General features: G+C 44.6%; 1 protein-coding gene across 1 annotated transcript; it reads right to left on the bottom strand.

The window, feature by feature from the left end:
• Positions 1–1,060: 1,060 nt before the first annotated feature.
• CLN5 (CLN5 lysosomal BMP synthase) lies at positions 1,061–9,376 on the bottom strand. Its single transcript, XM_075488379.1, has 4 exons — positions 9,098–9,376; positions 6,903–7,068; positions 5,522–5,747; positions 1,061–2,259 (listed from the first exon to the last, which is right to left on the bottom strand). Exons 1-4 carry the CDS (start codon positions 9,211–9,213, stop codon positions 1,748–1,750), a joined length of 1,020 nt encoding a protein of 339 aa, XP_075344494.1. The 5' UTR covers positions 9,214–9,376; the 3' UTR covers positions 1,061–1,747.
• Positions 9,377–14,362: the final 4,986 nt, after the last annotated feature.

Below are 14,362 nucleotides of genomic sequence, written 5' to 3'. Positions count from 1 at the left end.
TGTTGAGGGTTTCAAAGTCATAAAAACATGCATCAACAAGAAGGTACCTTCTGCAGACAGGCTTGCTGCACCCCTTTAATCTTGGATTACCTTCTTGGTGGGTAATCTAAAGAAGCTGAAGCTCAGCTGGTTAAAGCAAGGGCTTGTGACTTTGGCTGGAAAGAGTGCTTTACGCTTTCAAGTTGAGGTAGAAGATGAAGTTTCACATAACAGTGGAACTAATTAGCAGCTTTCCCCTGCAGAACAGAGGTGCTCTCATCACTTCATTCCTCTCACACTAGCTCTCATGCTCATCCCATTCCATGATAATGCAATTCAAGTAATTAATTTTAGTGCTTTTTAATACAAGGTTAACTTTCTATCATTCTTAAGATTTGAATCAAATCACTGGGTACTCGCACTGTGTACCCCCCACCTTTGGCTGCAGTAGGCTATTAACTTGACTCATGTCAAATGAAATGGCAGAGTTGGGTTCCTGTGTTACTAAGTAAATGCTTAGCCAGGATGCAGTAATAACCTCTGCAGGAGTGCTACTCATTCTGCAAATGGTTTAAAAAAACAAAGTGAGCAGTGTACACTTGGAGATGATTATGCTGCTGCAGGTGTATTTTTTGTGTACAGGCACCTCACTGCTCTCCAGAAAGCTGGTGCTCCCTTGGCTTTGGTCAGTTGCCTTTAAAGGGAACTAGTTGCCAAGCTGCTCTAGGCATAGCCAGGAACAGGACTCAAGGACAGCGCAGCTGGCACAGCACCATTACTGCAAGTACCACTGCCAGTAGAGGCTGCCAATACTTTCTACAGGCAAATTTATGACAAGCGCTGATTTTTAACTGTGACTTTGACACCCCATAAACTGTCATTGCTTCTTTCATGTGAAGGATTCCATGCTTTTTAAAGAAATGTAAAAGAAATATAAATGTGACTTCTATGAAACTGACCTAATTGAAGCCTCAAGTAGACTTTAAGACAGGAGACTGCTAGAACACTGCAGTTATGCATCAAAGTTGAGATCAAAACAGGCTGTTTGCCTTCTATCTGTGTTAGAAAACTTGCACACAAATCTTAGGAAGAGCCATCTGTATTGTGTTTACAGTGCAGGTGAAGGAAGCAAAGTGGTGACAAGATATCACCCATGCCATCTTCTAATAGATTCACTGCCCCTTCCCACCCCGCTGAACACCTGCTTCACGAACCAGAGAACAGGTCATTGGTCCCAGCTGTACAAACCAAAGACACACAGAAACACTGATCTAAGGCACATGTTGAGGGAATTGGACATGTCTAGGCAGTCAGGTTTGTTAGCTCCAACGCATGGATTAGCCAAGTTGGTCAGACCAGGTCTTTGTAATGCTTGTGTCCCATCTCTTTTGGTGGCCAGGTGCTACTTGTCACCACATGGCCATGTGTGTGGAGAGCACCTGAGACCAAAGCAGGCGGGCTGCCTCCCCTTCACCCTCTGGCACTGCAGAGTTCAGCCAAGAGGAGCCACATCAGCCTACCTTCAGGCAGCAGGTGTCCATGCTTACGCAGAAGCTGGCCAAGTCAGAGATGCTGAAGCCTTCATGAACGTACTGTGCAGGTAATAAGAAAAAAAGGCATAGTCTTTCATGTGGTCTAGCAAAGCCTTCCCAACACAACTTTTACAGTTTGCAGTGAAACATACACCACTTTAATACCATCATGGTAGCATTCCAAAATCCTTAAGGATATTCTGGCATAAGGGCAAGTTCGGTTCTTCAGTAAGCAATTATACACCAAAGGATGTTTTGCTTCCAATAGGTAAAGGGACCTCTTCATAAATTATTTTGAGATAAGGGAACTTCATAGGCAAAAACCAGTATTCCAAGTTGTAGAAGAGGTAAAATTGATGATTCAAGATGACACGATCGATTATTTTTAAAAGATCCACAAAAAACTCTCCGACTGTCCGATGAGGTTTGAATGGATAGTAGAAGTTTCTTATAGCTGCTGCCAATGTCTTGTTTCCTAGAGGTCCAAAAATAGATGTTTCATTTCCCAAATAAATAGGTTCTCCACTGAATAAAATTATGCTGGTATAGTTTGTTTGTATCTTCTTAAATACAGCTCCTAAGTCAGCTAGCTTCTGGTACGTTCTCAGTATAAATTTAGAGCATTCATAGGAGTCAAACCATACTATTGACTGTTTGTTGGGACTTGCTTGAACTGTCCAGGTCTCGTAGTAAATGCCAGTCTCATTGTCATATTTTACCCATTTTGCCATTTCATTAAACATGGTTCCTGTGAAAGATTAAAAAAAAAAAATCATTACAGAGACAGGGTAACAAATACATGACTCAAAATATTTTCCATCTATCTCAGGGTTCACCTCCCTTCCCTGCAAAAGTTTATCTACCTACAACGTTACCTAGCCATACAAAGATACAAGGCTTTAGCTGGAGGGACAAGTGATACTCTACTAAAAAAACTATATTTACATGTAAGTTATTGAAACTGTAATTTCTTTTTCAGCCCCATTTCCTGCTACTATGCCAGAACATCCAAACGTCAGAGAACCATGACACCTCTCATCTTCTTTTATCCATGTAGACAAACAGGGCAGGTAGTACAATTTACAGGAGATGCTGACAAAGTGCTCACCAGTGCAACAGGCATTTCTGCACTTCCTCAAATTTTAACTGAATTCAGCAATTCAGGGCAGAATTTTTCATGTCTCTCCACAAAAGAAGCCTGTGTAACCTTAGACTGAGACACCCTGCTGTTTTAGCAGCTCCTCAGCCAGCCAAGTTGAACTAAGCCAAATTATATGAGTGCGATGCGAAGAGCAGTAAACTTAAAGACCTTGTGGATTATTTTTTTTAGTTAGAATACATGTTTGGAGTGTTTTGGTGATTTTACAACTGGAACGAGGATGACATCTCTAACTCAGCTCATCTCTCTGGTAGCTCCTTACATGTGATGCATCTGCCTCCCCAAAACAGAGCTGAAGCACATGGCTAATCTTCCTTTTGGGTTTTTTTTTTTTTCCCCTGTAGTCCTAGCACTGCACCTCAGCCTAGCCCTTCTCGCTCTCTCTTTCCTCAGTCACAGCACAGGGTACAACCATCTATGACTCAGATCCGTTTAGCACCTCACATTCATAGCACGGCCAAATTTTGCAGATTCTTCTTGTGCAATACGTCAGAAGATGCAGTCAGACAACAGCTTGCAATTGTGATGGCGTTCTAAGCCATTATCTCTGTTTAGCTGCAAGTGTCACTGTTGCGAGTACAGTAAACTGTGCTTGGTAGTTGCTGAAAGATAGGCAAGACTGTTGCAAGCCAAGAGACTGGCAGCAGGTACCTCGCAGTTCAGGGTAGCAGACATCATACAGAACTGTGTCACTAACACTGCCCTGCACGCAACAACCAGCCTCTCGCATTAAGTCTGAATTCACTGCAATGTTGCATTCATCAAGACCAATGCCACACATCTCCCTCCAAAAAAAGCTGCAAAGGTCAGATTGCTGGGTCTACTCTTCATCAGAGAGTAAACACATCTCACACTTACCCTAAGGTAAGGCACGTGTGCAAGCTACTACCTCACAGTAACTAAAGCTCTGCAAGTTAACCTCCCAGGCTACCCCATTATAACTGTTCTTCACTCCACACTTAAGAGCTTTTGGGCTTCACAGTAAACATTAACTATCATTCTGTTTGGTAGAAGTAGTGTTGGATACTTTCTTTTTTAATTGCCTATGACTTGGTTTAATAAAACAGCAAGTCATTAAATCTGTATCAGGAACTGTACTTACTATACACTGTAGATGGGCTTGAAGCTCCCCTTTATCTTCTCTAATTCCTACCAGATTAGCTTCCTAGTGTGTATTCTGCAAGGCATGTTATTGAAAAGTATTTGTCTCTCCTAACAAGACAAAGATGGACTTAATATGAAGTTCTGGCCTTAATGTCTTAAATTAAACAAAAATATTACAGGTTAATGGACGGCTCCATGACATTCTGTGGAAGATGCCTAGGCAGTAAAAAAAAAAACAAAAAAACCCCCAGACTTTGGATATTCCTGCCTATTTCCACAAAAGAAACACACCCGTAAGTAACATTAACCTGGACAATGGGCTTTAAAAGAAAATGAGATTGTTTTGATGCGGTCTCTGACACTGCTGACAAGCAGCTCCATAGGATCTCACAAGGGCAAAGAGGCTCCAGCTGTTTCATACGGTAAAGCCCTCTCCCACAAGATGGGATGCTTTTTGCCTGCTCTCTGAAGGAAGCAAGTTCAGCTCATGATGCTGTCCATCTGTGCTAGCATCCATTCAACCTCTTCCACAGCAACTTTCAGATTCCTGGTCAAATTCAGACAATTCAAAACTCTCAGAGATGCTACCTTCCTAAAAGTTTCATGGAAACAGGAAGCAAGAGAGACAAGGAGGACCGTAACAATGCCTCCACAAGGCACCAGCGTAACCTCACCTTTCTTAGGCATCAAATAATCCACACAGGCAGGAAGCATTACAAGTTCCACAACTGTATGAAAATACTTAACTTGGTATTCATACAAAAGAATCCAACCATATCAGGTATCAAAGACTTCAGTCACAAGCTACAAACTCACCGGAAAGCAGCTCCGCTTATTTCATTGCTTAAAGAACAGCCTAGAATTTCTTAGCAGCACTGGATAGATTATCCAGAGACCAAGTCCTGCAAAGCTGCTAAAGGTGGAAGTGGGCAAACATAAAGCACCACATCACACTAGCTATAATCTGACTCTCCACTGTGCCTTGTACACTATGCTAACTTTGGAGAGTAAGTGCTTTTGGTAACACAAAATGCAACTCTCCAAGTCCTCAGGGGACTTTATTTGTAAGTCATTCACTGTATTACTACAGTAATCAACCAGATTTATTTAAATGACCTTTTTATTTTAGGATTTCAGTGTTCAGTATATTCCAGGAAGCTATTCTGGTGATCAACCACGTATTTAGAGGTGTAAATCCTGGTTTTGTTCGGAGACATATGACGGAGACCTATTACTGGGGACATTTGCACGGGTTTTATGACACATAATGGGGGAGATGGAAATAGAGATTAATATTTTTTATATTTTTGAGACTATTTCTAAATATGCCTAATTTGTTTACTCAGTAATGTACACATTATCACCAGTTTTTCTATCTCAGCAGTCATCTGCCACCTTACAACAGAAGGCTTTGTTTTGGTGAAGTCATGTGAAAAGAGTCTATAATGGTTCTGTATAAGCTGTTTTGCTATTTTTACACTCAAGAGACTCAAGTGTTTTTGCAGAGCAACACCAAATGACTCTCATTTGACAACCCGTCAGTGTGCGTTGTTCAAAAGGCAGCAGCCTCATACCGCTTTCTGTATTAAAGAAAGTGCAGAGATAGTATTTCAGTTTGAAATTAGCATCAGTGACTAACATTGTGAATAACCTACAAAATATAAATTAAAAGATACTGCTTTACATGAAGACAAGGCTGACTCTATATTTTACAATATTAGCACAATCCAAAGCAGCTGAAATCTACCTGATATTGTGGTCACGAGAACTAAAGTTCCATTTTCCTTCCAGTGTGCATCATCTATTCCTTCATAAAAGCAGGCAGCTCCCTGGTTACACCAGAATGGTGCATCCATGCCAGGCCGGAGATGCGGAAATGTGCAGTTCCCAAGCTGGAAGAGCTCATACCACTCCATTGTGTAGTTTTTGCCTGTTAGAGAGCTCTTGAAACCCACAGCATCATGCATAATTTTCTGGAAAGGCAAAAAAAAGCCCCCAAAGCCAAAATTATAACATAAAACCAACTTCAGCTTGACCTGTACAGAAGATAAGATGCTTGGGACCTGTTGTGTAACAGGGTGAGAAGAGGAAAAGGGGTTCCTATAACATCTTGGCTTCAGTAGCATTGATGCATCACTCACATACTTTTATCACAGAGTCACACTGTCTCACTGCTTGTCTATCCATCCATTGTAAGTTCTGTTATTTGGAGGCAGATACTCAGTGGGAGCTCATTATCAAAACTCAACCTTACTTTTGAATCCTTAACCTCACAGGGGTATCAAAGAAATAAAGAGCAGAACTGAGTTACCAAAACCAGATCTTAGTAATGAAAGCCACAAAAGGAATGAGATAAATATTTATTTTAAAAGCTGTATAGTAAATACATAAATTCAACGTTAGTCTAACATCTAAGATAACGATATTTGAAGCTATTTCAATTTTTGACTCTGCATGCTTGGTTTTGATGTTGCTATTTCATGTCCACTAGTATTTCTTTATTCATTAGGGATCATGCTTTGAAGCTTAATTATGCTACTGCTATAGCTATAAATATCACTAAAGTTGAGATTCTTTCACATTTGCATGACTCCATGAATTGAGACTTTAATTCAATACTTATCATAACACCCAAGAAAGAACTTTTGCTTTTACAAGCAACCAACCATTCTGACCAGCTAGCTGTCCACTCCTGACAGATACCCATGTTCATGCAAATATGTAAGTTTTTAACAACAGAAAAGTTAATACACTAAGCAAGCATTTCATCTGACATAAGGGGACAAATAAATGTATTTTCCTGATGCAGTGCTAGCGCAGAAAAAAAGACATCCCAAATGTAACAGTATGTGTATACAGAACACTCCCAATATGCAGCTCTGTGGGGGAACACATTCAAACCCACCAACAGTGCTGGTCATGCTCTTCTTTAGCCGAGCTGAATTCTGTAACTTTTGTTCAAAACTTACTGCTCTTTGGGTACCTTTCCTATAGATAGCCTAGCTTGTGTTCTCCAATCCTCTTCCATACAAGCATAGCCCAACCTTACAGCTCCCACTCTTGACACCTGCTGCTGAATTCAGCTGAATTTGCTGCTATAACTTTGTTAAACAAAAACATCACCTTACCAAATGTCCTAGTAGGTCCCCATATTTGAATTCCCACACTGGAGCCTGTAATCGATACACTTCAATGACATCCTGTTCTTCCATAACTGGAATGGCAGAGCCAGTGGGACAGAAGGTGTAACGAGCTTGGCAGTAAGGATCAGTTTTTGGACGGTAATCAAAGCGCCTGTGTTGAGAAAAAGAAGCACACAGAATGATAAGGACAGGTTCATGGCTGGAGTAACTATCTCATGGCTTCCTACAGGCCTGAGTGGGAGAGGTCAAGTGTGCAGCCACCCCCAAAGACAGATTCTGTGATCCAGACGCTGCAGCACTTGGAGTACACAAGTTCGTAAGGCTGCTGAGGTGCACATCTGCAGAAAAAGGACTTAAGACTTGCAAATGTAAGTCATGTTGTAGACAGCGCTGATAGCTAAGGAGTGGACATGATGCAGATCACTAAGGGTGACTTACACTCACAAAACCAGAGACACACAGATGCTGGGTAGAGGATGGTTTCAAATCTGCCTCAAAAACATTCTCCTAACAGTTTGTCTACACAGGGATTGATCAGTTTGCTCTGGAAAACTATTCTATAGTAATAGCTCCCCAGATGGAGCTATTTTTACTCTAGAATATTGCCAATATCAGAAAGAAATATTCTATTCCTCTATGCTAATTTAGATAAAGAGGCCTAAGAACCTACGATCACTGTTTCCATTCATCATTCCTATTAAACCTCAAAAACTGAAGACTGAATCCGCTTACGTATAATACACAAACAGCAAAAAACCTTTCTGACAAGTGTTCCTTTCCCAATTTATTCACTCACTGTATTTCACTTAAAACAACGTTCTTGTATTCCTGTTACCAAGACAGATTGGCGTACACAGCTTGCCCAGAGCACAGCCTGAGAGTCTAACACACTCAGTTGCCCAGGGTTACCGAATGGCACAAATACCCGAGCCATGAGATGATCAAGGACACGGGACTTCCTGAGCCATACTAAGGCCAGTAGCCCTACTGAGACACCGCAGATTTTCCCTGTGGACTTCTTCTCCAGGCTTGCCGGGTACTTCAGCACGTCTGCCTTTATTTTGTCGGGGGGGGGGGGGGGGGAAGGAAAAGAGTATGGCTGGAAAAAGAACACACAGTTAGAAAACAAATACTTATGCCAGCCACACAAGTCCTGTTTCTAAATTGCACACCTTAAATTTTCAATTTCCCCTCCCACTGCTGCACCTTGCATGTGACAAGAAGGTAACAAGCATGTTAAGAAGCATTAAAATACCACATTTCTGAGTGTTTCACACTGAGAGGCTTGTACTCCAATTTTGACCATCCCGAGACCCAGTCTTGCAACTACTGAACTTGCTGAAAAACCCAAATGACTGGTGACTGCAAGATCGGCTCCTTCAGGCATCACCTGATACAAATTTAACTGCTAGGAATTATACACCAGGCTTCCAAAACTTTAGGCGTGCATTAGATGATAGCAGTTAAACTATAATGCCTCCCTTTACAAACAGCAAGCCCACACAAGACACACATGCAAGCGTAGCCCTTCTGAAGAGGCTCATTTCCTCAGCATAGCCAAAGCTGTAGCGACTCGCTTTGGTAAAACACGATAACATGCACTCCTTTGCTTTCCCCAAGAGGTTCAGGCCTTCTTCTGGAGCTAAGACAGCTCCAGAGCAGCAAACAGAATTTTATACCATTTCATTTATCATGAACAGAAGTATGAAGTAAAGTTAAATTTAAAAAATAAAATAAAGCATAGCCTGACTTCCTCATCACAACTTTTGGCTAAAACAGGAATTAAAGGAGGATCTTTAAAGCAAGGGCAGCCATTCCCGGGGGCTGCAATCCCACTGCTGACAGAGCGAGCACAGCTCTAGGCCAGGGACGGGACACCCGTTCCCTTGTACTTGTGAGCTAAATACACCAAATATCGTATAAATGACAAATACCCCCGTGATTAAAAAGGGAGAACTATTCATGGCCTTTTTAGTCTAAAAATGAAATAAACCAACAAAACAAACGGAAAGCTGACAGGCCTTGGAGGAGGAGGAGGAGGAGGAGGAGGAAGAGGAGGAGGCGGCGGCGGGCGGTTAGGCGCAGGCAGCCGGGCCGGCCGACCGGGCGGCGGTGCCGGGAGCCGCGGGGACGTGCCTCTCCCGGCTCCGGCCGCCGGGCCCCCTCCCCGCCTCACTCACCTGTAAGGCACCGGCCACCGCCGCTGCGGGGAGCGGAGCGTCCCCGAGAAACATGGCCCCCAAACCGCCGCCACCGTCAGCAGCAGCAGCAGCCGGTCGGGGCGGGCGGCGCCCATGGCGGCGCGGCCTGCGAGGCGGTCCCGGTGCTGCGGACAGGCGGGCAGGGGAAGCGGCGGGGCTGAGGGCGGCTGGGCGGGCAGGAGGCCGCCCCCGCGCCCGCCCACCGGGCCCGGGGGCGGCGGCGGAGGTGCTGGGCTGGAGGGCGTGAGGCAGGGAGGAGGGCGCGGTGGTACATGCAGGGTGCTGACCGAACGCAGGTTTTTTCCTCCTCTGGAGGAAACCCAACCCTGTGGCTGAACCATCCCTTAAAAACGTCACTCGACTGAACTACGATTTCAGTTTTCTGGAGCCCCAGACAACTATGCGTTCTTGTAATTTAGCCAACGTATTTTTTAACAGCCTGGTATGCTGTTTCAAGCATTGCTTTGGAGCCGATTTAAAACACATACCAAATGCCCATCCTTACAACCAGAATCCACCGAGAGCAATGACCTCTCGGTCTGGAGCCGGCACGATGAGGTGAGGCCTCACCAAATGGCAGAAAGGCTTTTGCTGTGATAAACCGCATAGCTCCCAGCTTCTTCTGGCTGCCCAGAAGTCTTGTCTGAAGCCTTTCGGGGCTTCAAGTGATGTTCGTATACCCGTCACCCATTTCAGAACACTCATTCAGGTTGTAACAACTTACATCATGGGGATTAGATAGCAGTTTATTCTCTTGTTTTTACAACGATAGCGAGAACTATCTTTAAATGAACTCTGGCAAAGAGAAACAGTGAGGACAGGTTTGCCAGCAGCATCCCTGCAGTGAACACAGCTTTTTCCAGCTCTGTAGAATTCAAAACCAGCTATGCTGGTGTCAGGGTCCGGGAGGCTAAGTTTGGTAGTTGGCATCAGCAGTGAAAGTGCTGGTGTGTACTATTCACTGGGTAAATAATAACTGTGCTGTGGACTTTAGACTATCAGGAGCCAGAGAAATATCCCTGCCCGTTGCATATGAGCCCCTAAAGAACAATCAGTTCTCTGGTCAGCACTATGCTAGACTATATTCAAACAAAATTGGAGGTGGAAAACCCTGCATCCTACATAAAAATGCAGGATAGGCTGCTGAATATCAGTTTTGGTAATGCTGGAGGTACTAAAGGTGTTCAAAAAACCATAAGATGGCACGGCTATTAACATCTTTAATTTCAGCAACATTTCTGTATCTCACATCATTGCTGCCTGATTCTATACCGCTTATCTTTAAAATCCATGCCATTCAGCACTATACATTAATTTCATGCATGTATACCTGATCTATACACACCTGTATTTCCATATTTCATTTTAATCTCATGCATGTTATTTGTGTCTGCTTTAAAGTAAAGCTCTGTTTTTGTTCTTTATAAAATGAAGTGTGCTATTTCTCATATATGTTTCCTAGCTAGAGTGCAGGACAAGATGCCAGCTCTTTCATCTGATCAAAAAGGTATGTGTTTCTGTGGAATATAGCCGTAATTCCTAGTTTTAGAGATTTTGATGTGTAACTCTGGAAGTGCTTTATGAAATAAGGGAAGCATAATTTATCCCTTCTATGAAACCAGGATGCAGGGAAGTGAAATGACATAATGAAGGTGCCATAACTGCTCGTTAGCCGAACTAGAAATACAGTATGAACTGGTTCTTAGGCCTGGCTCAGAATATGTTTGCAGTTTGGACTATTAAGTCTCCATTCAGACACTGCTGTGGTTGCTGAAGGTGTCAAGTCAAATGACCAAGATGGCAAAGCTATTGATTTTTTATTTTCATTTTAGTAGCATTTTTGTATCTCACTTCATTGCATCCCATAGGAAACTTTTGCAGCACAGTACTGTTTTTTTCTTCTCATACAACCTAAGTTATGCCATGAACCATATTTTAACATAGAAAATAAATGACTAATAAATTTGTGAATAAATATACTTGAGCTAAAAAGCTGACGTGTCAGCAATTTCTGAGTCAGCAGCTGTCTCGTTTATTATCGAGAAACATGTCAAAGTGGCCTTCATAACCCACACAGCTGATCTGCATCTTTGTCCACTAGCAGGATTAGAGGAAAGATTGAGACTGGCTACAAAGATCAACTTCTGGAGTTGACAGGATTCCTAAATTTTTCTCATTTCCCAGAGTATTTTCTTTTGACTAGTGAAAACCATTTTCCTGAAACAATGAAGAAGGGTCTCGGTGCTTTCCCATTATAAAACAGTACCTTCTGCATCTCTGCCCTTGAGAGCAACAGGATGGAAGGAACAGAGAGAAAGGGGAAAACAAACCCTGCTACTGCAGCCAAAAGTTGTGGCTTTGAACAGCTAGTTTGGTTTTTAACATCTACATGAGTCATCACGCTAATAGTTACAGAAAAGAGGCTGTTGAACCCGAAGTAACAGCTCCTGTCTCATGAAAATGGGCTTCTCTGGACGGTGCTTACACCCTCAGCTGCACATCTGCCAGCCTATATACTGGCAATATGCCATTCAGTAAGAAAGTTACAGTTATATATATGGATAGCAGTAGACAAAACTACACAGCTGGCAGTTTAACTGCTCACAGGTTTTTTTTTTATACTCACACTGGTGTATGTTAGCTATTAAGTCGGCTGGATGCACATTGAGAAATATAAACATTACCTGAAGTCATATTGAAGCCAGTCTGAAAGACAGAAGTTCACCAATCTGAGGTCCACCCTCCCCACCTTTGAGGGATATGAAAGAAATCTTGAGAAAAGGAGCCAGATACAGGACTCCTCTGCACCTATACTCTGCTACGTAGCCTGAGATGCAACTGAAACCGTGATTTGGGGTGGGAAAAAGCCATGTCTTTTCCTAGGGGAACAGAGAAGGGCTGGGCTTTGTGACTGTGTAAGGTAGGGCTCAGGGTTCCCCTCAGGTCCTCCTCAACCCTGAGAGCTAGGATGACGGCTGTGCTCAGGACAGATGTGCAGTTCAGTGAGCATTTGGGACTGCAGGGCAGCCCCTGCTTTGCCTGGCAGCTTAGGGGGCAGGTGAGGGAAATTATTTACTTCCAAGCTGGAACTCCAGAGGGGCTCTGCTGAAGCCTGAGAGATAGGATGAGGGCTGGGATAAGGATGCAGATGAAGTTCATCACGAGTCTTGAGCTGAGAGGGACTCTCTGGGATCTGCTGCGTGGTGGGGATAAGTGAACCGACAAGTCAACTGGATGCAGTCTGTGAAATACAAAGAGCTATCCAAGTCCAATTTAAGCTAATCTGAGAATCTGTTGTTAGGCAACTAAGGCCCTTCAGAGCAGGATTTCCACTAGAGAAAACATCTTTCTCAAATCCTGAGAAGTAGGAAAACAGTTGGGGTCCAGGACAGAGATGTAATTCAACAAGTACTGACACACTGAAGGGCACAGTACGTCAAGGCCCAGGGCACACTGTCCCCTTCAGGTTGTGTAGCTGGTTGCTCAAGGTCTGATAAGAACTGTTGTGAAGAAAGCCAGAAACTGCTCCTGCCTAGACTCTCCCAACCAGCTCTGCTGAGACAGCTCAGCAGGGGCTCCCTGCTCCGTTCCTGGGGAGCTGCTTTTAACCTGAGGCTCTTGCCTCTCACCTGAGCTACACTGCAGCCATGCCTGGGCCCAGCCCTGTACCCCATTGATGCAGACCCTGGCCCAGGCATCTGTCTCCTCAGCTTGACCTTGGATCTGCCTCATCACCGTGGACTTGCCTAGTGGTCGGACTCTTGGTAGAACCTCACTGCTATCACCAGAGCTGCCCTGCTCACCTTGCTCAGGGGGGATGGGACTGGGCCAGGCTGGTGAGGTGCCTGCCTCCACTTGCCCTATTATCATGCTTGGCTCCCCTTGGGGAACAGCCAGCCCTTGCTGTGCCCTGGCACCCTAACTCTGAAGCTGCCACATAGCAGAGCAGTGAATCCTCTTCTCCACTTCAAATACATGTTTATCTAAGTCAGATAACAACTTTTGTCATTTATGCTAGCTCTAGGGGTGTCAGGGAGCAGCAGGAGTAGGGCTGCTTTGCAGAGGAGGACAAGCCAGGAGTAGAGGTGACCATGGTGCAGGCAAGGGCGGTGACCTCAACGACCATGGTGCAGTCCTGAAGTTTCTGAATGGGAACAGGTATGTAGTAGTGGCTGGTATGTAGTAGTGGCTATAGTAGTAACCGCCAACAGCCCCAGACACAGCGAAGTAGACTAAAGCCCAGGGTCCAGCCACAAGACAGGATTACCTATAATACGTGTCCAAGGTCCACCCAGGAGGCAAGACTGAAGATGAGGCTACCTGTAGCAGAGGTTCACAGCCTGTGCAGGAAGACTAGCCTGTATGTCAGGACAACAGGAGACAGGACTGGACATGCACACCTACAGCATAGCTCAGGTCACATCTGGCTGTCCAGGCCTAAGTTACATGGAGCCCATGGGTCAGTGGCCAGAGGGTGTGTGGGTGGAGGTCCCAGCTGAGGCTGGCCAAGGTGATTAAGGGATATTAATGCACTCAGGGCCCTGACAGCAGCTTCTCCTCCCATCAAGGCGAGTCCTCACACCTTACAAAGATCTGGCTTCAGAGGTGTACTGCTTGTGAAGTGCTTTTGTTGCTATTTGCTGTTGTGGGCTCCGGCCAGAGGAGAGTCATCACGTGCTGTTTCAGGGTGATGCAGAGTCAGGGCAGGGACATGTAATGAGCTGGGATGAAAACATGAACCTAAGACAGACACAGAGGGCCATGACAAGGTCACAGAGCTGGGGCAGGGACACGGCCTGAGCAAGTTGGAGCTAGACCATGGCACAGAGCCAGGGCAGTTATGGAGCTGGCACAGGGACGTGACATGGGGGACCTGAGTGAGATGGGGACATCACATCCCTATCAAGTCCAGGATTCATCCAGGAAAAAGGGCTACCTATAATGTGAGCCTGAGGCCCACGCAAGAGACAGGGCCAGAAAGAAGACTGAAGATGAGGCTACTGACAATTCAGGTCCAGGGTCCATCCTGGAAGACTAGTCAGTAAGTCAGAACAGAAAGGAGCAGGGAATTCCAGCTCTGAAGGCGCTCAGTTCCCTAGCTCTAATGTCAACCCTGGCCCTAACACACAGGAGAGTTTGGGAATCTGCTCATATCTCCAAACATGCATTGAACTTAAACTTCATCCAGACAGCAGCCTCTTCGTAGCTGTCAGGCGTGAGGAGGACTCCAGGACGATTCCAGCT

This window comes from Mycteria americana, chromosome 1 (assembly GCF_035582795.1).
Source record: "Mycteria americana isolate JAX WOST 10 ecotype Jacksonville Zoo and Gardens chromosome 1, USCA_MyAme_1.0, whole genome shotgun sequence".
Lineage (NCBI taxonomy): Eukaryota > Metazoa > Chordata > Aves > Ciconiiformes > Ciconiidae > Mycteria > Mycteria americana.
Note: the sequence above shows the minus strand (reverse complement) of the source record. Positions and strands in the feature narration are given on the sequence as shown.

Bases quoted from the DNA above. Each gene is read 5' to 3' on its own strand.
- CLN5 (XM_075488379.1), bottom strand. From the start codon at position 9,213: ATGGGCGCCGCCCGCCCCGACCGGCTGCTGCTGCTGCTGACGGTGGCG. The intron at 7,069-9,097 runs GTGAGTGAGGCG...TTCTCAACACAG, and splicing joins CGGTGGCCGGTGCCTTACAG to GCGCTTTGATTACCGTCCAA. The intron at 5,748-6,902 runs GTAAGGTGATGT...TTGCCTTTCCAG, and splicing joins GGGACCTACTAGGACATTTG to AAAATTATGCATGATGCTGT.